Here is a 26547-nt window from a genome sequence, read left to right as displayed (position 1 = left end):
TCAGTGTTTCCAGATATGTCTAAAGAACTGGCGGAGAAGAGGAAGGCTTTCACCGCAGTGAAAAAGAAGCTGCAAGAGCGCAACGCTAAATACACCCTGGCGTTTCCAGCCACGCTGCGCGTGAGGTGGAAGGGCAGAAACATAAGTTTCAGCTCGGCGAAAGCAGCAGAGAAGTTTTTCAATGAGGAGAGCCGGGAGGAGAACGAGCAGGGGGAGGACACCCCAAATTCAACTGATTGATGTAATTCCTAGGAGCCCCATAGAAGATGTTGTGTCTGACTGTTGCCACCTGTCATCATGAACAGAGAGAAGCAGAGTCCACGGACCTGATAAGGTTTTTTCTCTTAGTTATGCTTTCTTTTTCTTTTTCAGCTGCGGTAGACAGCAGCAATAGAGTAGGTTTTAAGTTTGTTTTTTATGTTGTTTCTATCCGTTTACATGACGGGAATGTTTATTGCCCATGTAAATTGTTTTCATTTTGGCTGGGTGCACTCACAGAGCAGGTTGGGGATCAGGGGACCGGGGTATAGATATATCAGTTCAGAGTGTTTTGTTACAGGTTTAAAACGTGTATCAATCTATAATCTGCAATGACTGGGAAGTATATAAAATTCACATCTTGGAATATTAATGGATGCAGAAATCCAGCCAAAAGGCGCAAAATATTGGCGTATTTAAAGACGAATCAAACCGATATAATATTTCTCCAAGAAACTCACCTAAATGAGGGGGAAGAGTCCAAGTTTAAGATGGGTTGGGTAGGACATATTTTTCATAGCTCTCACTCGAGTGCTTGCAATGGAGTAATTATCCTTATTAAGAAAAATATTCAGTTTTCATTGATAAAACAAGCTAAGGATACAGAGGGAAGAATAGTTTGCGTCGTAGCAATGCTGGAAGGGGTAAAGGTCATACTCTGCAACATATACGCACCCAATAAGGAGGACCCTAATTTTTTCCACAAAATAAATAGTATATTGGGGGATATGGAAGGACAAATAATATTAGCAGGGGACTTTAATGAAGTTATGGATCCTATACTTGATAAAAGCGCATCAAAAGGTTCACTTAGCTCTAAAGGAAGAGATGCAGTCCATATGTTAAAGGAAGATTTGGGTCTAGTAGATGTTTGGAGGTTAATCAATCCGTCTAAAAGAGAGTACACATTTTATTCTCATTGTCACAAATCCTATTCTAGGATCGATCTGTTTTTGGTTTCAAAACTCATAGTAAATAATGTGCGGAGTTGTGATATTAAAACTATTGCACTCACTGACCATGCACCTACGGAATTATGCATAAGATTAGGACTGGGGAATATAAGAGGTTCAAGATGGAGAATGAATGTCTCGATTTTACAGGACAAACTTTTTAAAGAACAATTGGGGCAGGACCTGAGATACGTTTTTGAAATAAATATTGGCAGTACAGAGCATGTTCAATCTGCATGGGAGGCCTCTAAGGCATTTCTGAGAGGTAAACTTATAGCATACACTTCATGGAAGAAAAAAGAGAGTCTATGTAAAATTCGTAAATTGGAAAGAGAAATCAAACTTAAAGAAAGCAATTTGGCTAGGTGTTATGATTTACTTTATCGAGATATTTGTGGGCTTAAGTTTCAGTTAAATGAAATTTATAACAAAAAAGTGGAATATTCTCTATTCAGGTTAAAACTTCATTTTATGAGGGAGGGGAGAAAACGGGCAAATTATTAGCAAGACAAGTTAAAAAAGAGGATTTTTTGAACACAATCCCTGCCATGAAACAAGGAGATACTTTAGTAACCTTACCAAAAGACATAAACAATGGCTTCAAACAATATTATGAAACATTGTATACATCTTCAGTGTTTAACGAGACAAACCAAAGAGAAAGTGATGCTTTTCTCTCCAAACTCAAGCTACCAAGGCTATCTCAGGAGCATGTAGAGTGGTTGGAAGCACCAATTACTGAAGAGGAGATTAGGAAGGCAATCTCAGCGATGAAGGTGGGGAAATCCCCCGGGTATGATGGTATTCCATCAGAATACTACAAGGAGTATATAGATATTCTTGCCCCAGTGTTACAAAAGGTCTATCAAGAGATCTTTGAGAGAGGACAGCTGCCTCCTACTTTTAATGAAGCTCTGATATCCTTGATTCCAAAAAAGGATAGGGATAGCACGGACCCGGCAAATTATAGGCCAATTAGCTTATTAAATGTAGACTGTAAAATATTAACCAAGGCGCTGGCTGTGCGCTTACAACAAGTCCTTCCTAGTATTATTCATCAGAATCAGACAGGCTTTATGAAAACCCGCTCCTCCTCTGATAACATTAGAAAGTTGTTACATCTGATGTGGTTGAGTCAGTCAAAGGAGGAGCCAGTCGTTGCTATCTCCTTAGATGCGGAGAAGGGGTTTGATAAAGTGGAATGGAGCTTTCTTTTTTCGGCTCTCTCAAATTTTGGATTTGGACCCTCTTTTATTAAATGGGTCAAAATATTGTATAAAGAACCAAAGGCTGCTGTCATAACCAATGGCACCATTTCATCCTTTTTTAACTTATCACGGGGGACCCGTCAGGGTTGTTCTCTCAGTCCATTATTATTCATCATGTTTATTGAAACTTTAGCAGTGAGCATTAGAAGAAATAAGGACATCAAAGGAATATTATGGGGACAACAAGAACACAAACTGCTTTTATATGCAGTCGATATTTTATCCCTAATAACACATCCGCTTACATCTTTGCCGCACCTGATGGACACTATGCAGATGTATTCGACGGTTTCAGGGTACTCAATAAATTGGCCTAAATCTGAAGCCATGCCATTATCCTCTTTATGCAATTCACACATGGTTAAAGATTTTAAATTCAAATGGGTACCTGAAGGTATGAAGTATCTTGGGATTAGGCTCAGTAGGGAGTTGGAAGCGTTACCTTCACTAAATTTTGATCCGGTGCTCTCAAAAATTAAAACAAATTTTGAAAAGTGGGGGAAGATAAAACTAACATTATGGGGTAAGATTAATGTTATAAAAATGATTACCGCCCCTCAGTTTAATTATCTGCTTATGATGCTTCCTATTACAATTCCACTTGATATTTTTAAAAGGTATGAAAATTTAATTAAACATTTTTTGTGGGAAGGTAAAAGAGCGAGAATAAAATTAGAAAAATTATATGCTCCTAAGGAAAAGGGCGGCCTAGAACTTCCAGATCTTAAGCTCTATTGCTTGTCATTTGAAATGGCAAAATTAGTTAAATATTGGGAAGGTGAGAATGGGCAGGAATGGTTACATATTGAAAGGGATATATGTTTGCCGTTTGACCCTAAACACAAATTATCTCAAAAGATCGACACAACAAACCCAGTTTATGTTCATTCTTGTAAAGTTTGGTCAAAGGTACACAAACTGTTAAAGCTCCCACATCAGGTAGAGCAGTATGCATCTCTCTGGAATAATCCTGAGATATGTATTGGTAAAACACCTGTGTTTTGGAGGCAGTGGCATTCACGTGGCATATGCGTCATTGGTGATTTGTACAAAGATGGACAATTCATGTCCTTCAATAAACTTACTCACACATTTAATTTGGAAGGTAAAGCAAATTTTTGGAAATATCTACAGATGAGACATTGTGTTACCTCAAAATTTAAAAAGATTGTAGAAAATGATATATTGAATTATATTAAGATGCCGCGTGAACGACACACTGCCTCTCAATTTTATAAGCTGCTAAGTTGTAATCTGAGTGGTGAATCGTCAAATATTAAACTCCTATGGCAAAAAGATTTGAGAAAAGAGTATACAAAAGAAGGATGGTTGAGGGTAATGTCAGAGAGTGGTAAATATGTGAAAGAGGCCAGAAGCAAATTTATACAGTATAAGGTGCTACATAGATATTATCATACACCTACGAGGTTACATAGAATGAAAATAATGTCAAACAATAGGTGTTGGAAATGTAAGAAAGAAGTGGGCACATATTTGCATTGTTTTTGGGACTGCTCTCTGGTTTCACCATTTTGGATTAAAATCTTGGAGGCTCTGAGTGCATGGCTTGGCTCAGAGATCTCTCAGACTCCAGAACTGTGTTTACTGGGAGACCGATCTCAAATGCCAAACACCCCAAAAGGAGCTTTTGCAGTTGTGATGGTCGGTCTGGTGACAGCCTGCAGGATCATCTTAAGACATTGGAAGACCACAAAGTGTACCGAGCTAAATGAGTGGATTAAATCAATGACGGATACAGCTTCTTATGAAGTCATGCTCAACAACATGGATGGGAACAGGGACATGGAATGGGATAGCTTTTGGGACTCATTGAAAAGAACTATGGCTTCGAGTAATGTATCTGGATGAAGTCTGATTTTCCCAGACAATTACCTTTCTCTCAACTACTGAATGTTTTTAAATTGACACTGTAATATACATATAATATATGACTGTACCCTGGGTATTGGGGGGCGGGGGGTGGTGCACCAGCCTTTTTTGTTTTTTTTGTTCTGTATTTGTGTTTTATGTGAGATAATTTTCAGAAAATCAATTAAAAAAAAATTGAATTACAAAATAAAAGCATTGAAAATTTTTTAAATAATACTGAATGGTGCACGTCCACCTTACTTAACGTTCTTGTGATTCTCCACATGCTATTGATTACGTTGAAGCGTTCTTTAGCATCGATGCTAATTTGTAGCATGACAACGCCGGGCCCAAACCGACGGGCACGTTTTGGCAGGCCCCGGTTAAATTTCTTCAGAAATTTTCTAGTTATAATCTTTTTGTTTCTTATTTTTTAATGTTTTTAACTACATCAATTATCTCACTTTCACTCACTATTCCCAGGAACATTGTATTAATATTGCTAAATTTACAATTATGTTTTCCATCTCTAAGCTTTGGCAATTTGTTTACTAAATTAGGACCGACATTAACAAAATACTTATTAAAAACTTTAACAATATCCTCTTTTTTCCATTATAGTGTTGTTGTGTTTAATACATATTGGGAAATCTCTATCTTTGTTACTTTAAATAATACTATTATTATTGCTGAGAATCCACAATTACACCACAAAGGAGCTTCATACAAGGATGTACAGTAAATTTTGAACAAACTTATTTTTACCTCATCAGTGCACATATGAAGTTTCCTCCCCAGAATGTTTTCCTGGGCGTACAACATGAAACACTGCTGATAAATATCATCATCATCACAAAGTTGGTCTGTGATGTAGTGACCCAGATATTTAGTTTTGGAACAATTTAACATTTAAAATTTAACTTTTGCCCTGACAGAAAAAAATCAGGGAAACAAAGGTGTTTGTCTGCTTTAGTCCTACATACTAGTACAACAGTTTTCTTAGCATTATACTGCACATCAAATCTCAACCCATAATCAGAGCAGATATTCAGTAACTGATAAAAACCACTGCTGGTTCAGAGGTCAGCCAGGTCATCAGCTTACATAAAGTGATTGACCAGAGTGTCACCGATCAAACATCCAGTTTTACAAAGTTTCATTTCTTTCTTTTTTTTAAAGTCTTTATAATTTTATTTCTGACTTCTTACAAAACAATGAGCACCATACATAGACATTCAAGTCAGACTTGAGACAGTACTTTGGAGAATAAGCACAAACTAATAAGTGACAAAACAAGAATCAAAATTAAAACAAAACCCAGCAATTATTTCCACAAGTACATGGATAAAAAATAGATAACTAAAGAATAAACACAAAGAGGTAACAGAAAGTAAATAAAATATAAATTAGACAGAAAATAACTAAAACGAGGCACCTAAAGGGCTTAATGTATTCTGTGCTACTAAAATTGTTATAAGACTTAAAAGGTGTATGCCATTACAACTGGGAAGTAAGGGGAGCACCACTCATGGGGTCACATTGAGTGTCAAAGACATAACATGGTCCAGAAACGGTGACCAGATTCTTGAAAATATGATTTCAGAGCCTTTGAGTGTATGCCTAAATTTTTCCAGTTTCATGAACGTAAGGGCATCTTTTATTCAATGAGAATGTGTGTGTGGGAGAGGATTCTTCCAATTCATCAGTATAATACATCTAGCCAGTAACGTGAGGAAGGCCACAAGGTCAGCATGATGGGGTGACAGAAATTGGTTTTTGGGGAGGACCCCAAATAAAGCAGTGAGTGGAGAAGGCTACAGGTGATTACAGAAAGTGAGTGAAAAACAGATTTCCAAAATTGAGATAAGGAGGAACAAGTCCAAAACATATGGCTGAGAGTGGCTGGGCCCAAACCACACTTCACACAGCTTGAATCCACGTCTGGAAAGATTCGTGCCAGTTTGCTTTTGGACCAGTGTATTCTATGGACGACTTTACACTGAACAATTCTGTGTCAGGCACAAATTGATGAGGTGTGAATGTGTTCTAGAATAGTTTGCCACATTTCATTATCAATCTCTGTGTTAAGATCATCAGATAAAGTAGCTTGAAGATGGCCTACCCCAGGAGTCAGATTGGACATTAAGAGGTTGTATATTTTTGATATTGTACCCTTTGGAGTGGGACTAATTTCTAACAGGTGGTCAGTCATATTGGGTGCAGGAATTATTGGAAAGCCTGGGAAACGATGAGAAATAAAGTCTCTAACTTGTAGAAATCTAAAAAAAAGTGGGCAGCCGGTAAGTTAAAATTTGAAGAAAATTGAGCAAATGAGGCAAAGGTACCATCTAAGTATAGATCTTTCACAGAAAAAAGTCCATGGCTTTTCCACACTGAAAAAGTCTTATCAATGAGTGAAGGTGGAAATAGTGGATTAGAATTTAGTGGAGATAAAAGAGGTATTCTCTGGATCCCAAAATGTTGTATAATCTGAGCCCATATTCTAAGGCAGTTCTTAACAACTATATTGTTAGTGTAAGTAATGGGAGATTTTGCAGGAGGGAGGCATAGAAGAGAGTACAAGGAAACAGAGCTACACGAGGCTTCCTCTATTGGTAACCATTTGAGAATCTCGCAGCTCGCATTGCACCAAAATAACATTGTACGAATATTAACAGCCCAATAATAGCATAAGACATTTGGCATGGCAAGCCCTCTCATTTCCTTACTTTTCTGCAGGATGCTCTTTTGTATTCTAGGAGATTTTTGGTTCCATATGAAGTGAAAAACTGAAGGATCAAGTGTCCTAAAACATGTTTTGGGATAAATACTGGTAAACACTGAAAAAGGTACAATAATTTTGACAAAACATTCATCTTGATACAGCTGATCCTGCCTGCTAAAGAAAGTGGCAGCATGGACCAGCGCTGTAAGTCCTGAGTCATCTGGTCAATTAAGGGAGTAGAATTAACTTTAAAAAGTTGTGAATAATTCTTAGTTACATGGATTCCCAAGTACTTAAATGCTTGCAGAGAGATCTTGAATGGTAAACTAGGGAGTGGGTAGGCTGTAGCTGCATCATTAAATAATTCACTTTTATTAAAGTTCAGTTTATATCCAGATATTTGTCCAAACTTTTCAAGCAGATCTAATACCGGAGGCATGGAGGTCTCTGGGTCTGAGAGAAAGAGTAAGAGGTCATCAGCATAGACTTTATGGTCTAGACCACCTCTTGTGATGCCATGCATGGGACTGGATCTAAGGGCTGCAGCTAAAGGTTCTATAGCAATTGCAAACAGAAGAGGGGACAGTGGGCAGCCCTGGCGGGTTCCACGGCCTAGGTGAAAATATTCTGAGTGGTCATTATTTGTGCAAACACTGACTAATGGAGAGGTATATAACAGTTTGATCCAAGAAATAAAGGAACAGCCAAAACCAAAACATCGCAAGGTGTAAAACAAATAGTACCATTCTACTCGGTCAAAAGCCTGTTCGGCATCCATTGAGATAATCACTTCTGGGTGTCGCAAAAACTGGCATAGGGTTGTGAGATCTTTTCAGGTACATGCAGAAAACAGAGCATAAGGGCCTGAGAGAAATAAAGTGATCTTGCAGTTTGATTTAATTATAATTAGGGTTAATTATATATGTGCACATTTAAACACTGAATGATTTTCTGATGTATTTTTTGTATTTTTGTATTTTGATCTGTAATGATTACAAAAGTATGATGATTATGTTTGATAATTAATAATGGATTACAGAATTGTAAGTATGCCAAATGTGATGATTTAAAAACATACTCAAAGTTATGGTGGATGTAAATGACAAGATGATTGTGTTAATGATTTATAATGAATTACAGAAATGTGATGATTTAAAAAGAAGGAATTAAAGTGATGGGTGAGGTCCTGTTCTCAGGCTGTGTCGCAATAGGCAAGCTGAGCAGAGCGGGGGAGCAGGGGAGGTTCAAGGAAGTAAGATTACAAAAGATAACCAGATGGCTAGCAGAAAAGAGGAAGTTCACATGATGTTTAACGCTGTAAGTTACGCAAGGGCTGATGGTTGGGGAAGGTTGGGACTTTCCATAGTCTTATCGAACGTTCAAGAGGTCAAGTACACCATCTCCCCCATACACAACCATGGGTTGAGATAGTACAAAAGATGGCAGAAAGAGAAACAAACTGTTCTTAGTCCGCGGCGCTGAAGACGAATCAACAAGAGGACGCAGAGAAAGGATCAGCAGAGGACCGCACTTTGGAGCTATGGGGAAGTTGAGACTTCGTGCCGCCAGAAAGGGACAAGATCCTTCATCCCCCAGCCCTGGCTCCTGATTCTACCGCCGACTCTGCCTCAACCCAACGATCTCAAACCCGCAGCAACAGACTTGGAGAAAAGACAAAGGTCCCGGAGGGATAAAGAATTGGCCGTTCAAAGGATAATGACCAATTCTGCTTTGCTTCTATTCTAAAGAGGATTTTACCACACAAGGAACAAAGACTCTAACCGAGGAATTGAAGACTTCTGTTGCCGAGTTCAACTGCCATCTGGGTATGAGTTGAACTGCTCCCCAAAAGCCTCACCAAGTTAATTAGTGACACAGGTCAGAGAGAGGAGTTAGGATAGTCTGGTTGGTTTATGTTGATTTTTATTATTCTACTTTAGTACTGTAATCTCTGATAATTAATCTGTATGTCACTCATCCCTGCTAAAGCTTGCTTAATAAATATACTTATTAAAATTCTGTAGAGGTTGGTGGACATTGCAATTAATTGAGTCATTGATTATTCTAGTTTCTCTAATTAAAGTAAAATTAGTGTACATGGTTCTAGTAATGTGGAGGCTTCAGACTTTCCTTTGGTGAGTATAAAAATAACGACCCTGGGACTTGAATCTAAGTCACTAAATCTAATCTAGCCGTTTCCAAGTGCAGGTTATTTTAGAGAGGGGGCTACTGTTAACAGAAGTGGTTACTGAAGCTATGCAGCTGTGAGGGCTACTCAGTTGACTGTTTCTTAACTGTAGAGGGTCGTAACTTTTGGATCGGAGGTAGTTATAGTTAGACGAGCCTCTCTCGCCACCAGTTTAAAAAGATTATCTCTCATAGACCTCCTTTAGGGTAAGACCCAGGTCTTAGAGATGTTCCGGACCTGTTAGACAGAGAACTGGTCAGTAGTCAGCCCAGAGGAGTTGTGAGGATAGGGCCGGACTGACATTGCATGATAACAAACATGGGGTATCAGCTGATGTAGGTGAATATATTATATTTAGCAACCGCCTAATATTATGAAAAGAGTGTCTGTTTTTAATGAAGCCTGTCTGGTCAGAGTTGATGATTTTGGTCATGATTACCTCCAGAAGTTTTGCCAACATCTTTGGCAAAATCTTGACATCTGTACAGAGCAATGAAATTGGCCGGTAGTTGTTGCAGACTCGTGGATTCTTATCTTTCTTTAGGATAAGGGAGATAGTAGCTTGTCGCATTGTGAGAGGGAGAACACCAAATTCATATGCTTCTTTAAGCATGTTAAGCAGAAGGGGAGATAGTTTGTCTGAAAAGACCTTATAGAATTCTGATGGAAAGCCATCAGGTCCAGGGCATTTTCCACTCTGCATTGATAATATAGCACTCCTGACCTCGGCGAGTGTAAAGGGCTTGTCTAAATCAGAGGCTGTTTCTGGATCAATTGTAGGGATAGTAAAACTATCAAAAAAACTTTCATAATGAGCTTGATCGGGTGAGCACTCTGAGGTGTATAAAGCAGAATAGAAGTCTCTAAACTGATTGTTGATTATTTGTGGATTAATAGAAGTCCCATTACATATGTTAATTTCAATGATGTGCTGGTTTGAAGCTCTCTGCCGAATCTGACGAGCAAGAATTTTGCTAGGCTTGTCATCAAACTCATAATAACTATAACAGGTTTTTAATAATAGTGCCGCAGCTGCATCAGAGGCTAGAGAGTCAAATTCAGCCTTTTTTATCAACAAACCTTTTATAAGGCCTGGAGCAGGGGACTCTGCACATTTTGTTTGCAGGTCAGATGTGGTTGTTTTTCTAAGATATGCTGAATAAGCTACTATCTCCCCCCGTAAATATGCCTCACATGTCTCCCAAATTGTTGCAGCAAATGCATCTGGAGTAACATTAGAAGAGACAAACATGTCTAAACTGTCATTCAAAGTTTTGACAAAAGCAGGATCATTGAGTAAAACTGAATTAAAACGCCACGGAGATTGTGAAGCAGGTCTGCCCGGGGAAAGAGAGATCCAAGATGACAGGAGAATGGTCTGAGATTACGATGGGATTATAGCAACATGACCTAACTGAGGAGATCAGTTTGTTATCAAGAAGAAAGAAGTCAATTCTAGAGAAAGTAGAATGCACTGGGGAGAAAAAGGACATTTTTCTGGTGTTCTGGTGTCTCGTTGAAATAACGACAAGCATAAATGTATGTAAAACTTTGCAAGACTTAGAGACTGAATATGACTTGCTTGAGGAGTGGTCAAGTAAAGGGTCAAGGCAGCAGTTAAAGTCACCCCCAAGAATGAGCTGGCTAAAATTTAGATCAGGAAGTTAGAAGAAATTTCTTTTTGAAAAAGTCCTCATCATCCCAGTTCGGACCATATATGTTTACTAATGCCAAATTGCTACTGCTAATTCTTCCCAGGACAATAACATAACGGCCGCTAGGGTCTGTTATGACTTTGGTCACAGAGAGGGGGACAGATTTATGTATTAAAATAGCCACCCCACATGCCTTGCTATTAAATGATGAATGATGCACCTGGCCAACCCAACCACAGCCAAGCCTGAACTGGTCTGACAGTTTTAAATGTGTCTCCTATAAGAAAGCAATTCTTGTGTTTAAGTGTTTTAGGTGATTAAATACTTTTTTACGCTTTATAGGAGAGTTCAACCCTTTAACATTCTAACTGACAAATCCTAAAGAATCCCCTGGTGCCAATGGGGCGTTAGTACTTGGCATAATACCCTAGGTGTGATATATATGAAAATGACAGAGAGCTATGAACTGTAGCACATATGTAATGAGTAGCACCAATACATGCAGATAATGAAGACCCGCAAAGCACACATACAAAAAGAGGGAAGAAAAAACAATAATAAAGAAAAGAAAGAAAGAAAAAAAAGGTGTTGCAAAAGGCAGGCACCAGAACTCTGATAAACCTATCAGCATATTTTAATTCTTCCATTTTCCTAAATCCCAGCTCCTTGCCACCGCATTATGGAAAAACAGATAGATTAGAACCCTACTCCTTACAGCTTCGAATGATCACGCTGTGTATATGTAATGTAAATACAGTATTATTCACTGACAAATAGGCCAAACAAGCCGCACTGAAATAGGGAAATAATTAAACGCAATTGAAAAAAAGAAAAGAAACCAATGTTAGATTTCCAAGGCAACAAAGAATGTTACGCAATTTTTTTTTTTTTTTTTAGCCTGACCCAAATCCTGCACGAATTTAGCAGCTTCTGCGGCAGACGGGATCCACTTCTTATCTCCGTTCGGGAGTGTGATGCGCAACTTCGCAGGAAATAGCAACGCCGGCTTGTATCCCCGCTTGTACAGTTCAGTCATGACACCACTGTATTTGCAGCGCTGCTTCACAACCTCTGGACTGTAGTCATCATAGAAGCGGATCTTATGCCCCTGGTAAGACAGTGCACCCCTCTTGCGGGCTTCGCGGATAATCAGGTCTTTCTCTTGAAATCTATGGAAGCGCAGGACACCAGGGCGAGGACGGGATCCTGGAGCGGGCTTGGGGGCGAGGGTGCGGTGCGCTCGATCTATCTCAGGAGAGGAAGGGAGTGTGTCTTGACCGAAGACTTCAATCAAAAGCTGAGAAAAAAACGAGGATGTCATAAGGTGCGGGTGTAGGTGGTGAGGCAGATGCTGTAGACCCAGGATGCAGTGAGAAATGATGGTTTTAATGATGAAAATCACATAGAACAGTCCAAAAACCGAGGCAGCACTGCTGAGCTGAATCCAGGGCTCATCACAGGTAGCACAAGGCATACGAATGGACAACGAGTAACACAGACAGGACGCCAACTGAGACGACTGGCTTGACACACGACAAGGACCCGACGAGGAACAAGGAACACAGGTGGAGTTAAATACACAGAGGATAATCAAGGAAACGAGAGACACCAGGGAACAATCAAGGGGAGGACAGGACAGCACGGAGACTCAGAGACATAGAAAACTCTAAATAAATACACAGAAAAGCTTGGAACATGACAGAGGATGGCCGGGGACCTTCTATATCTTCTGGTAAGCCGACAATGCGAATGTTTTGGCGCCCGCTGCGCCCCTCCAGATCTACCACCTTAGCTCTCAGCATCTCTTTTTTTTTGAAGATTAGCACACACCTTCTCCACCTGCAGCAAGCGCGCGTCAGAAGCAGTTGCATCATCTTCCAAAGAGCAAATACGCTGACAGTGATCCGTCATAGTAGAGTTGATGATGTCCAGTGTGGAGTTCAGAGACTCAAAAGACAACTTGAACTCCGCAGTGTGTTAATCTGTGTATATTTGCTGTAACCGATTAAGGATCCGCGCTTAAAGAACCCATGGATTGTCAGTTGGGCTTTCCGCGGTGGCTGGATGTGGTTCTGTCGCTGTTCTCCGCGCTCTTCTGCTGCTTTTTCTGCTCTTTGTTGCGGAGAGCCTCGCCGAACGGAGTGGCGGCATTGTTTGCTCGCGTGAACGGCTGATTGCGCTGTGTGCACTGTGTGGGCCTCTGCTGCTGCCCGGGGGCAGGCCTGTGGTCCCAGAGGGGTTGCGGAGGGGACGACGGGGCTGCAGGTCTGGAGTTAAACGGAGGGAGAAGAGGAGACGGCACAAACCAGCGGTACCCAGAAGGAGTACATGGAGTGCAGTATCTTCTGCTTCACGGAAACCTGGCTGCACTCGCTTATTCCGGACTGCAGCGTGGAGGTCCCTGGAATTCCTTTCCAAGAGTCGGAAGAAGAGGGGCGGCGGGATTGCACTTTATGTGAATGAGAGGTGGTGTAATCTCGGTCATGATAACGTGAAGGAACAGATTTGTAGCCCAGATATTGAACTTCTGGCTGTGGGAATGCGGCCGTATTATTTGCCGAGGGAGTTAACGTCCGCCATTTTGATCGCTGTTTGCATTCCCCCATCGGCTGATGCAGCGGTGGCCTGTGACGTCATCAGCTCTACCGCAGCCAAACTCCAGACTCAACACCCGGACGTTGTTATTGTGTCTTGTCTCTTGTCTTGTCTCTATGCTGTAACTGCGAAGTAATTTCCCTGATGGGATGAATAAAGTACTTCTATTCTATTCTATAAATTGATTGATCAGGCTTTAACATGGATTCAATGTTTCTGCCTAACATTGTTTCAATGTTGTTTCACTGATATGGTGTTATCTGGGTAATCTCTCTTTACTCAGGACATTCAGCTCTTACTCTGGCTATGAATTCAATCTACAGAAAACAGCTTCTTTCATTAACTATCAACAATCACTAAGGATTTTTGTCCAGGTTTAATTGATATAAAAAATCCATAAGATATTTGGGAGTTTAAATTCCTGCAGAGTTTTAAAAACCTTTTTGAATTCAATTCCACCCACTGACAGCAGAGATTAGAGCAGATCTACAGCATTGGTCATTATTACCCATAAATCCACATAATCAGATATAATAAAGATCAACCTTTTACCAAGGATTATTTATTTCAGGCTTTGCTTTACAGGAATCTGCCAAACTATTCAATGATTGGGACAAAATAAACACTAATTTTATCTGAGCTGAACAAAAAAGAAGAGAGTAAAACTTCAGACACTAAAACTGTCAAAAGTAAAGGATGGATGGACTTTAAAACATTTAGAAGATTATTATAGAGCAGCACAGATGAGAGTGATAATTGGGCTGCCACCTTATCGTGGTGGAGGGGTTTGAGTGCCCCAATGATCCTAGGAGCTATGCTGTCTGGGGCTTCATGCCCCTGGTAGGGTCACCCAAGCTAGACAGGTCCTAGGTGAGGGACCAGACAAAGCGCAGCCCGAAGACCCCAGTGATGATTAAAAACATTGGACTTGGTATTCCCTCGCCCAGACGCAGGTCACCGGGGCCCCACTCTGGAGCCAGACCTGGAGGGGAGGCATGACGGCGAGCGTCTGATGGCCGGGCTTTTTCCCATGGAGCCCAGCCGGGCTCAGCCCGAAGAGGAAACATGGGTCCCCCCTCCCATGGGCCCACCACCTGTGAGAGGGGCCAAAAGGGTTGGGTGCATTGTGAGATGGGTGGCTTCCCTCATTCTTGTTCATTAATGAGGGAAGAAGGGAGCGGGAGATCGACAGGCGGATTGGAGCAGCGTCTGCCGTTAAGCGGGCGCTGTAACGGTCCGTCGTGGTGAAGAGAGAGCTGAGCCAAAAAGCGAATCTCTCAATTTACCGGTCGATCTACGTTCCCACCCTCATCTATGGTCATGAGCTTTGGGTCATGACCGAAAGAACGAGATCGTGGATACAAGCGGCCGAAATGGGTTTTCTCCGTAGGGTGGCTGGGCTCTCCCTTAGAGATAGGGTGAGAAGCTCAGTCATCCGGGAGGGACTCAGAGTAGAGCCGCTGCTCCTTCACGTCGAGAGGAGTCAGTTGAGGAAGCTTCCTGGACGCCTCCCTGGTGAGGTGTTCCGGGCACGTCCCACCGGGAGGAGGCCACGGGGAAGACCCAGGACACACTGGAGGGACTATGTTTCTCGGCTGGCCTGGGAACGCCTCGGGATTCCCCCGGAAGAGCTGGAAGAAGTGGCTGGGGAGAGGGAAGTCTGGGCCTCCCTTCTGAAGCTGCTACCCCCCCGACCCGACCTCGGATAAGCGGAAGAAGATGGATGGATGGATGGATGGAGAGATAAGAGTAATAATTGGTTGGTTTATCCCAACATGTGGAGCTAAATGGAAAGAGATGGATTTGTCCTACAGTGAGATCAGTGTCTTATTAAAAGACAAATAGATGCAGACCTGATAAAAGTACCATTGGACACATGGCAGAAAATATTAAAGCCAGGAGAAACTAAAAGAAGTGTTCAGATTTAGTGATGGCCGATTATGATAGAGATTTCCTCCCTGCAAGTAAAGATCAGAGATTCACACAGTGAATTAAAATAATTTTAGACTCATCTAATGGAAAAACGTCCAAAAAAAACCATCCAGACTATATTCATGTCTACAAATGGGGAGAAAATTTAACACAACATACATTAAAGTTAAACCAAAGAATCCAAAATAACAATAACTGATGATGTTTGGTTAAATATTTGCATTTCTGTGATTCACAGCTCAAGTTCAGGCCTGTGGAAGAAATTTTATTGAAAAAACTTGGTGAGCTTTTTAGTTTCCTCCAACATTAAGAGTAAACGATGTAACGACCCTGAAAAGGCAAAATGTTGGAGGAACTGTGGGAATGTGTCTGCAGGACATTTTCATGCCTTTATAGGAATGTATTGAGATCGCCCCCTACTGGTCGGAGGTGATACAGGAAATTAATATATGATGGACTTAAATTTAACCTGTGATTTTACTGAGGTCTACTCAGGTAGTTTACGTCAAGGACTGAAGAAGTCAGACAGATCTCTAATATTAATATTACTAGCAGCTGAAAGAAAGCTGTAACTCACAAGTGGTTGATGTGGAACCACCATCATCTTTGGACTGGAAGGAAATAATTAAGGAAATTCATCCAATGGAGAGACTGACTTTCATTAAGACTTTCTGCTGATAAATAAAAAATATTGGAAGAAATGAAACGTCCACCTGAACCTGGCACCAAATGTAGGATCAATGTAATTATCTCTTTTTATTGTGAATGTTCTCACTTTGGGTTTTACCCTTTTTTATTATTTAATTGTCTTTGTTCAACAAGATACTTTGCAGGTTTTGTTAGTGGAAATCTGAATGTTCAATGTATTTATATCTCTAAAACTGCAAAAATAACAAAATATAAAGTTAAATAAATAGTCCAGAGGATGAAGGAAGAAGTTAAAGACCGAAAACATCCAGAAGCAGAAGAAGAAGAAACAGGAGGACAATAGAGCTGAATCAGCATTCACACAATGAAAACATCTGGACTCACCGAGCCTTTCTGCAGTTCCTCACAGCTGGAAACAGTCTCCGTCGTCCTGATTCTGATGTGTTGTACTTCATCAGGTCCAACTCATCCAGAACCTCTGACATCTGCAGCATGAAGGCCAGAGCTGAACAGTCAGTCTCTGAGAGCTGCTTCCCTGAATCCAGCAGCCGTTGGATCTCCTGATAAAATGAGACGTCGTTCATCTCCACCAGACAGTAGAAGATGTTGATTCTTCTGTCAGGAGAGATATAGTCAGAGTTCATCTCCTTCAGGTTGGTGATGATTCTCTGGATGGTTTCTGGACTGTTCTCTGTCTGACCCAGCAGATCTTCTAAGAGGCTCTGGTTGGACTCCACAGTGAGACCATGAAGGAAGCGGACAAACAGGTCCAGGTGGCCATTTTCACTGCTGAGGGATTTCTCCATGACTTTCTTCATGAACTCATCTAGAGATGTTTCTCTGTATTCTTCTCCCAGAAACGTCTTGATCACCTCTGACTTCCTGCTGGTGAAACAGTGGAGCATGTAGACTGCAGCCAGAAACTCCTGGACGCTCAGATGAACAAAGGAGTAGACAGAGATGTTGCACGTCCCTCTCTCTCTTTTGAACATTTCAGTGAACACTCCTGAGAACAACGCAGCATCTTTGATGTTGATGCCGCACTTTTTGAGCTCTTTGTCATAGAAGATCAGGTTTCCCTCCAGCAGTTGCTCAAAAGCCAGTTTTCCTAGAGACTCAATCAGCTTCTTGTTCTCTGGACTCCAGATTGATTTTGTCTTTGTTCCTCTATCATACTTTTCCTTCTTGATTGCTAAGTTAACCTTCAGGAACTCTATGTACATCTCAGTCAGGGTCTTGGGCAGCTCTCCTCCCTCTCTGGTCTTCATCACATTCTCCAGAACTTTAGCAGTGATCCAGCAGAAAACTGGGATGTGACACATGATGTGGAGACTTTTTGATTTCTGGATGTGGGAGATGATCCTGCTGGCCTTCTCTTCATCATCTCTGAATCTCTTCCTGAAGTACTCCTCCTTCTGGGGGTCAGTGAACCCTCTGACCTCTGTCACCATGTCAACAAACTCAGCAGGGATCTGATTGGCTGCTGCAGGTCGTGTGGTTATCCAGAGGAGAGCAGAGGGAAGCAGTTTCCTCCTGATGAGGTTTGTCAGCAGAACATCCACTGAGCTGGACTCTGTAACATCAGTCAGGATCGGATTGTTGTTGAAGTCCAGAGTAAATCGACTTTCATACAGACCATCAAAGATGAACAGAACCTGGAACTGTTCAAAGCTAAAGATTCCTTTGGTTTCAGGAAAGAAGTGATGAATCAGTTCCACCAAGCTGAACTTTTTTTCTTTCAGCAAATTCAGCTCTTTGAAAGTGAATTGAAATATGAAATCAATGTTCTGGTTGGTTTTGCCTTCAGCCCAGTCCAGAGTGAACTTCTGTGTTAACAGTGTTTTCCCAATGCCAGCCACTCCCATGGTCATCACTTTTCTGATTGGTTCATGTCTTCCAGGTGGGACTTTAAAGATGTTTTCTCTTCTGATTGTTTCTTGATTCCTGGATGCTGTTTCAATGTGTCTGACCTCATGTTCCTGGTTGACCTCTCTAGTTAACCCCTCTGTGATGTGGAGCTCTGTGTAGATCTGGTTCAGATCGGTTTTATTTCCATGTTCAGCGACGCCTTCAAAGAGACTCTGGAACTTCATCTTCAGAGACGCTTTAAGCTCACGTTGACACCGAATATCAAAATCTGAAAAAAGAGACAAAGACACAACAGGAGACACTTCAGCTGAACATAATGAAAACCAGGGGCGATTCTAGGATCTGATCTTTAGGGGGGCTGAGCCCCCAGCAGTGCTAAGACCCATGAGAAGATATTTGTTGGTGCAGTTTTCTAAATCTAACTGCTTATTTACATACATTCACAAACAAAAGAACAATGTTCATTTTACTCAAACATATAGAGTAAAATCAGAGAAACTTTACATTTTTTTCCAGAGGTGAATAAACTGAGTTTGAAACAAAATCTCTAGATTACATCATAGCTGCCAACATCTGCTAACATTAATGAGAGACAAGCAGCTGTGGAGTCACACAGTATTAGTGGGGTCTGTTCCCCGGAAATTAAAATAAAATCTACTCAAAACTTTGCATTTCCAGTCATTTGAAGAACATTTTACTAACTGTATAGGATTAATAAACCTAAAACCAGTTTATTATCAAGGTAGACATTCAGGTTAAAGACTAGTGAAAATGAGTCCTTAACCTGAACTTTATTTGAAAATCATACTTAGAAATTGTATTACCCTTATTTTTATCTGAACGTTATGTGGCTGTTGGCCTTTTTTCTTTAAACAAGAATGTTTATCTATCTATGGAAAAGTAGACATGATGAGCCGGGTTTTACTATTTCAGTTCACAGTTCATGAAGTGGGTCTGTCATAGGTTCAGTACCAAAACACTTTTTTCTTCACAGACACAGAACCAGCCTGACATTCTGCACTGTTCTTTAGTTTGACATTATTTAAGTGACTTCAGAGATATTTGGGTAATTAATTACAAAACAACACAACAGTCACTAATCAAACTTCAAAAAAGAGCAATAAGAGTAATTAACAAGGCTAAGGACCAGGATCAGACTAACACATTATTTATCCAAATATTTTGCACATTGTTGAGACGCTTATCCAGGACACACATACAGACGCACACTCACAAGTTTTTACACACATGGCATGTTCCACTTTTACACAAAGGCCTTTGTAGAAATAGAAACTTAAGCTGACGTAACACATCAGGCTACCAATAGGCGTGTCTTAGATATAGGGAATGGATCGTCCGTTTTTGATCAGATGCTGTATAACGGGGGTCTCAAACTCGCGGCCCGCGGGCCAACTGCGGCCCTCGGGACGATAGTTTGTGGCCCCGGCCTTAATATGAAAGTTTAATGTTAGTGCGGCCCGCCAGTTTGATATAATTGACACTTTTCAGTGATGTGTGCGGAGCTGAACGAACTTACCAATCACGGTGGAGTATATTGCTCTCGGGGGCGGGACATCGGCCGGGCCTATTTGCATTTTCTATTTGTCTTTATTTGCATGCGGTACATGCGCAATTTCCGCGGCCGCTCCCGCTTCACTGCTTCAGCATCCAGTCTAGACCCGGAAGTTGCTGATCAGTGTAACGTAATTAAGGTTAGGCGCTGTAACGCTTGGGTTGTGTTTAAGGGAGGAGAGGAGGCGGCAGATTCGTCAGGATGGTCAAAAACTCACAACCACACTGGTACTGGGAATTCCCCAGTGTTGTCCTTTAATAAATACGCTCTTCACAAACCTTACAAAGCCGGTTGAACGGCTGCTATATTATCAGACATGAAAATTGAGCAGCGTCCAAACAACCCGTAACATTACTAAAAAGTTAGGGAGCTAACATGTCCGTCTAGCACGTTTCTCCCACGCTCTCTACAGAGAAGCCGTGGCGCATACTTCTGACATCATTAGCAATACTAGAGTATTTTAAAGAGACACTACACAATTACGGCTGTTACAGCGCCTGACTACGGCCAAATATGGTAATAGGCAATCAGAAAGGTTCGGCTGAGGAGACCGTGTGTGTGAATGCGGCCCAGCCTCACCCAGACTCTACCTCCAGGGGCCCCCGGGTACATTGAGTTTGAGACCCCTGCTGTATAATTTTGGTTATATTCACTTCACAACAAATTAGCCTGTGAGGGTAAGCGTCTCTTTTTTAGCGCTAAAAAAGAATAAAAAAAGTAAACTGACTATTCTGTGTGGCTGATTTCCTGTTCGTGTGCTCACACGTTTTTGGTCCGTCGAGTTTAAATCACAACAACATATACAACATTTTGTACTGAAGTACAAAATACTCTTCAAATAAATAAAGCCAATGCTGTACACAATTTCATTCATAACTATAAAAGTAATTCTAAATTAATTAAGTACTGCATTGCCCATTGCAAAAAATCACTAAGCAAAATATTTTGCATTGCAAATTGTCATCTGAATAAAGGTGCTGATGATACAAGTCTGGCCCCTTATAACTGGTTTAAAAAAAAAATATATATATATATATATATATATATATATATATACTGTATATAATGGTCTTTACTGTTTTCTTTAGAGGCTGGTTCTAGACCAGATTCACCACAGGGCCCGTGCAGACAGTGTTTTTATGGAGACACTTAAAAAAAGAATTAAACAAAAACAGATTAATATTTCATCATTTAATAATGTGAACAAAGAGCCACTTGTGTCTCCAGAGATTCAGGTTGCAGGTCTCTGATCTAGCAGATGGAAAGTGTGATCCTATCTCCATACAGCAGTTAAAGTACCATAATTTTTAATTCATTAAATTAATTTTTATTAAAAATATTTTTTATGTATTTTTAATAATACCTTAAAAATAAAATTGTGACAAAAAACTATCTACCACTCGATATTTAAAAAAGATATTTATTTAGTATAATTTCTTTAGATCCCCTCTTAGCCCCCGTCTAGAACCGGCCCTGGCCTGCAGGTATTTTTGCTTAGCATGTTTGTTCTTCATTGATAGGAAGTCAGATTATCCAAACTGGTTAACTACATTAATAAAATATTAGTGAAATAATACATTAAATGACCATTGGACAATTATTCATAAAATATATCAACATTTTTGAATAAAACACACAGAAAGTAATGTAATGTAGGAAATATTTATGTATTTACTGTTAATCTATTTGTATGATTTGTTCTTTAAATGGCCACTTATTTTGGATAATGCTATTATTTATTAAATATCATCCAAACTCAACATCCTAAGCAAAGAATCAAACCACAATAGTCAGTTAAAATCATAATAAGAAACTTAATCAATCATAACTAAATGTTCTGTACCATATCAGCCTGAGGAGATGACGCTGATTTCTGGTTCTTAAGGTTCTGATGGGTCTGCGGTTCCTCTCCTGATCCATTCTGTCTGATATACAGCAGCTCACTGCGCCACCAAGGACACTTTTTTTGGTCTTTCTATGTCCACAGTTTCCATCCTCTCTGACGTTGTTCAGCTTATAATGCGCGTCTTTTCACTCACGTTTGTATTTTAAAAGCGTTTTTACTTCTAAGGACAGTGAATCGGGTTGAGGACGTTTTAAAAAGACGCGGGTTGATAGCAGCTCACCGCGGCTGCGCAGTGTCCGTCTCTAGATATGATTAAAATTAGTTTTGCTCATTAAAACTATTTCATGGTTTTCTCTGGTTGAAGATTTCAGACATGTTTTCAACAGAGCGACCTCTGACCTTTGAGTTTTATCAAACTGTTTAATTTGAAATTGCAATCTCAATCACAATACGTCTAGTGAACTACTAGATTTGAAAAAAAAAAAAACAAATTTCCTACTGTACCTAACGCAGAAGAGACTCTCAGAAGCTCAAACTCCTCCTCTGATTTTCATGTAAATGTTTTGGCTTTGAATTTATTAATCGTCTGTCCTTTACTGAACATGTTGAGACCACTGACCACCTTTCTATGATTGTATATATGCTCAAGCCTTTTGGGAAGATTTACATCAAAATATATTCCATGTTCCAGATTTTAGTTTGTCGCTCTGATGAACAGAAAGCAATAAGGAAGAGAGAAATAATGCAGCTGTGATCAGAGCTGCTGTTTGCACAAACATGTGAAAGACCAAAGTAAATAATATTAGCTTGGTGTTGTGTGAATTTGGATTTAAAATAAATAAAGTTCAGACGTGGCTACTGGCTTACATCTTTTACTGCATTTCCTAAATTCAAAAGGGGTTTAAGAAAATAGAATACCAAAATTTATTTATATTTATAGAAAAATAATCAGCTGATCTGAGTCTTTGTCATTATTTTTGGCTCAGCAATGAATTTCTCCAAGAAAAAATTAAATATCTGGGTTTATTTGAGTCCATCAGAACCAGAACCTGGAGGTTCTCTATTGCTGCAAACATCAGAAAAGAATTGGCCTCAGCTACTTCAGTACATTTATTTTTAAATGTACTGAAAATGTTTGATCATTTAAAAATGTACAGAAGCATTTATTTCATCTCCATTGGGTTCATAAGTTGCTAAACTTTTTTGCTGATCATTTGGTGGTAAAAAAAAAATATATATATATATATATAATCCATATTTACCCACCAATTTAAAAAAATTTAACAAGTTGTAATGACATACTCAGCTGCATTTGAGTTTCATTCAGTTTAATGTTCAACAAGCTGAACTGAGAATCCATTGTGTCATCACACATCAAGCAGAGGAATATATTTAACTTTTTCCTCTGTGGTGACAAATTTTGAAATCAGAAATATTTGAAGAGAAATAATTTATTTATCATTTATAGTTGAATCAAATACAGCAGAGGCTGTAAAAGCAGCTTTAATGAACTGTGTTTGAGTCAGAGGACAAACCCAGCTGGTTGGACAGAGTTGGATCTCTGTGATGAAGACGTTTGATCATCAATCTGCAGGCTCTCTGTCCTTTCTTCATCACAGCATCTATGGTGTCGCGGGCCTTGTCTGCTCTGGTTGGGTTCTTCTGCAGTATACCTTCAATCTCTGAATGTTTAAAGACGCCATCTGATAGAAGCTCATCAAGGAGCCGTTTCAGGATTTCCTCAGAAACTTTCTCCACAAACTCACTGCGAACTTTGAAAAGTTTTTCCTCTGCAGGCAGAAACAGAAACAGGATTCATTCAAACTGACGTCTGAGAGAAAAACATGATGCAGATCAACTATTCATGTTGCTCCATCCAGAGATTCCCCTCAGAGTCTGTTGATCAGCTCCTCAGGTCTAAACCTGTTGTTGTGTTTCTGCCTCATATCTGAGTGATGACCACTGATTCTGTCTACATGAGAACAAATGAAGCTTCTGGTTCATCACTTTATTTCCTCACTGCAGGAAGAACAATAAAACAAACACATTCTAAATATAGAGCTGCACTATTTTAGAAAAAAAAAAAAGAAATTATCTGTGAATATTGTGATGAAAATTCACTGATTAACAAACATTTCCTTTTTTTTACCATCATCAGGTCTTCACTTCCGTCTCTAAGCTTTAGCATCTTTGTCACCAAATGTTGGAATAAAAGGAACAGCAAGTCTTTCCATCTGAGATAATAAATTAGTAATAAATGATGTGATTACTGGATAAATTAATGAGTGTATATAGTAAATATTCCTGAAGTATCAGAGCTGCTGGCCTGTTCTTCACTTTGGTTCCTTTTAGTTCTGTTTCCATCTGAGTTCAGTTTTTACCTTCAGGTTTCACAGAAACTCACAATGTTTCCACCAGAGCCTCACTGAACAGGAAGCATGAAAACAATAAATACACACTGAGGCTGTGGTTCATCACATGGCAGCAACACAGGCTGTGATTGGTCAGTTTGTTCCTTTATTATGTTTCATTTCTGCTTCTGATCACTTACCAAAATCCTGCTGCTGCGCCATCTTTTATCTGGAAAACATCAAAGATTTATTATGTTTCAGACTTTATTTCATAAATAATTTACTTTTTCTCATGCAGTTGGAATGGAAACTAAAAATACCTGTAAAGTACTTATTTAAAACACACAAGCACAGACCCCTCCAGAAAAACATATTCATGTAATCATAAAAGCTACAATGTCAGAGCAAACTATTAAAAAACATCAGTGATATAAAAATACATTTATCACATCTTTTTTAAGAAGTAATAATGTTCCTGACTGTCAGTCATTCTGGTTTCCTTCAGGTTGAAATGCAAACATCTTTAAATCCTGCTCGTTTCTTTCTGACTGTAATGTGTTGCTGCTACCACTAGGTGGCAGCATCAGTTGCAGAAGCTCCTCCACAAAGGAGAGAAGAAAAGTTTTCTGCTATTCTGGCTTCAAATGCCCAACCTCTGATACCAGATGGCGAAACAACAACTTAACACATTTGCTACAGTTTTACTGAGAAACTAAAAGACTCACTGCAGCCATCTGGGTCAAAGGTCAACATCCTGCCACCAACCCAGAGAGGAAAAGCTGCAGTGATTCTAAAGAAACTCTCAGTTCATTTATATTACATGAACAAACACAGATATTTAGCAATGAACCAAAAATAGAGAAAGATTTAACAACAAGTAGATTTCTTTACTTTACCAGGAGCTTTGATTTGTTTCATTAAAACAAGTTCAGACTAAAGGAGAACATGAAGGCTGGAAACATCAGTCAGGGAAATAATTCACTGACTAAAATATAAAATACATAAACAGATTTACTATTAAGAGTTTGTAAAAGTTATTACTGTGGTTGAACCAATAATTAAGCAGATATTTGCTAAATTATTTAAAAACCAGAGTGAGACTCAGAAACAGAGCGACGGTCGGAGTGGAGGAAAGTTTTCTTAAAGAAGCTCAGCCTAAACATCTGAGCTTTCACAAACAAATCTCACATTTTTAGTTCACGTTTTACTTGGAAAGTCAAAAAACAAACAAAAAAAAGACAGTTGATCCAAAATGGCCGACTTCCTGCTGGGTGTGTCAATCGGGTCCAATAGTCATTTTTATCGGTTCTGATGGTTTGATGTTTTAACTCAGTTACATAGATTTAAATAACAGCAGTGGGTGGGCCGGATGTTTTTACATACTCTAGGGGGCGCTGTGTTGTTATTTCACCATAATCACTTATTATTGATCAATAACTGATTGAAATGTGATCAGCTGTCCTCTGTCACCACAGACTGATTCAATCTGGATTTTCTGCTGATAAAAGCCCAGAGAAATCCTCTCTGATCAATAAATTATTGACTTCATATTGAAATATTTTCCATCCACCAACCAGGAACCCAGATATCTCAGCCGGGCCACAAACACTCAGAACCTACTGGTACCAGTTTGACTCCACTATGAAACTGGGAGCAAACTCAGCTTGTTGTCTGGGTTACAGATGAAAACTCAGAGAAAACCAGAGTTCCTGATTGAAACCAGGTGCTGCAGCTCTGCATCATAAACAGAACCAGAACCAGGCCCAGTTCTGGTTCTGGTTCTGTCCAGCAGCTCAAAGAGAGAAAACCCAGTCAGGACTGGAAACCAGAAGAATGTGGAGTTAAAACTCACCTGATCAGATCTTTGCTTCTCCTTCTGTTCACACAAACCGAGTCGGAGCGACTGGAGAACCGGACCTGATTCTGCAGAACTTGAACCCGACCCACCTGAGGCTCCGCCCCCTCTCACAGCACAGGTGTGGTCACCTATTGAAAAGACAAGAATCCTGTCTGATCATCGTTACCAGGAACTAAATGTTTTTAAAAACTAATTAACATTTTAGTTTAAAGATTCTTTATGTTTTAAATATATTTAGTTTTTTAAATCAATATTTTATTAAATTAATGGAGATTTTCAGCTTCATCTATAAAGAAATTTAACAACCAACACAAATTTCTGCTCAGAAACACAAGAGCAATAAAACTAATAATAGTTGCTGCTTGTTCTAATCTGAGTCCAACAGAACCAACAACCTTCATGTTTCTCCACATGTTGACACGACCGTCTGTTAATATGTTCATATTTTATTAAATACAGATTTTATGAATTTATGTAATCATGTTGTTTAATGTTGATATGAAGGAAACTTTCCATGATGATTCTCACCTGATCCTCCCTCCTTCATTCCTGAACAGAAAGTTTTTTAAGCTTTGGCCTCTTTTAGCCTGGAGGCTTTAAGTTTTATAACTGGTTTGTCTCAAACGTTTCCAACAAAAAGTTAAAAACCTGCTGAGTTCCAAACAGGTTTTAATTACTGTAGGCGTTTACTGGAAGATGTTTCTGAGTTTCTGTCTCTGCTGTGCAGGAATGTTTCCTCGTTCCTCAGTTTGGGTTCATTTGTCACACAGATGAACCAGGAGTTGATGGTCGGCACAGAGACATATAGCTGGAAAATAAAACCTAAACTAGTCAGTTCTCTACTGTTGGGTCCCGTCAAACAATTGGTAATATAATATTATTTATGGGACAAAATCTTTGCCTCAACATTTAATGTAATCAGCCAGTAACTGCTGCTACTGACATACTTTACAGCAGCA

The 26547-nt window shown here is 39.8% G+C and overlaps 2 protein-coding genes across 2 annotated transcripts in view; both read right to left on the bottom strand.

Moving 5' to 3' along the window:
• Positions 1-26547, bottom strand: part of LOC111607622 (NACHT, LRR and PYD domains-containing protein 3-like) — a 392536-nt gene that overhangs the window by 129423 nt on the left and 236566 nt on the right. The window lies entirely within an intron of this gene.
• LOC111607641 (NACHT, LRR and PYD domains-containing protein 12-like) overlaps positions 1-26547 on the bottom strand; it is a 63654-nt gene that overhangs the window by 34819 nt on the left and 2288 nt on the right. Inside the window, exons 2-5 of the mRNA XM_023329797.1 lie at positions 25583-25716; positions 23931-23959; positions 22915-23169; positions 16476-18228 (exon numbers count right to left, since the gene is read on the bottom strand). Of these exons, the coding sequence (XP_023185565.1) occupies positions 16476-18228; positions 22915-23169; positions 23931-23952 (2030 nt within the window). The 5' untranslated portion in view covers positions 23953-23959; positions 25583-25716. The remainder of the gene's footprint in view (positions 1-16475; positions 18229-22914; positions 23170-23930; positions 23960-25582; positions 25717-26547) is intronic.

Source organism: Xiphophorus maculatus, chromosome 24, assembly GCF_002775205.1.
Source record: "Xiphophorus maculatus strain JP 163 A chromosome 24, X_maculatus-5.0-male, whole genome shotgun sequence".
Lineage (NCBI taxonomy): Eukaryota > Metazoa > Chordata > Actinopteri > Cyprinodontiformes > Poeciliidae > Xiphophorus > Xiphophorus maculatus.
This window is presented reverse-complemented; position numbering and strand designations above follow the sequence as displayed.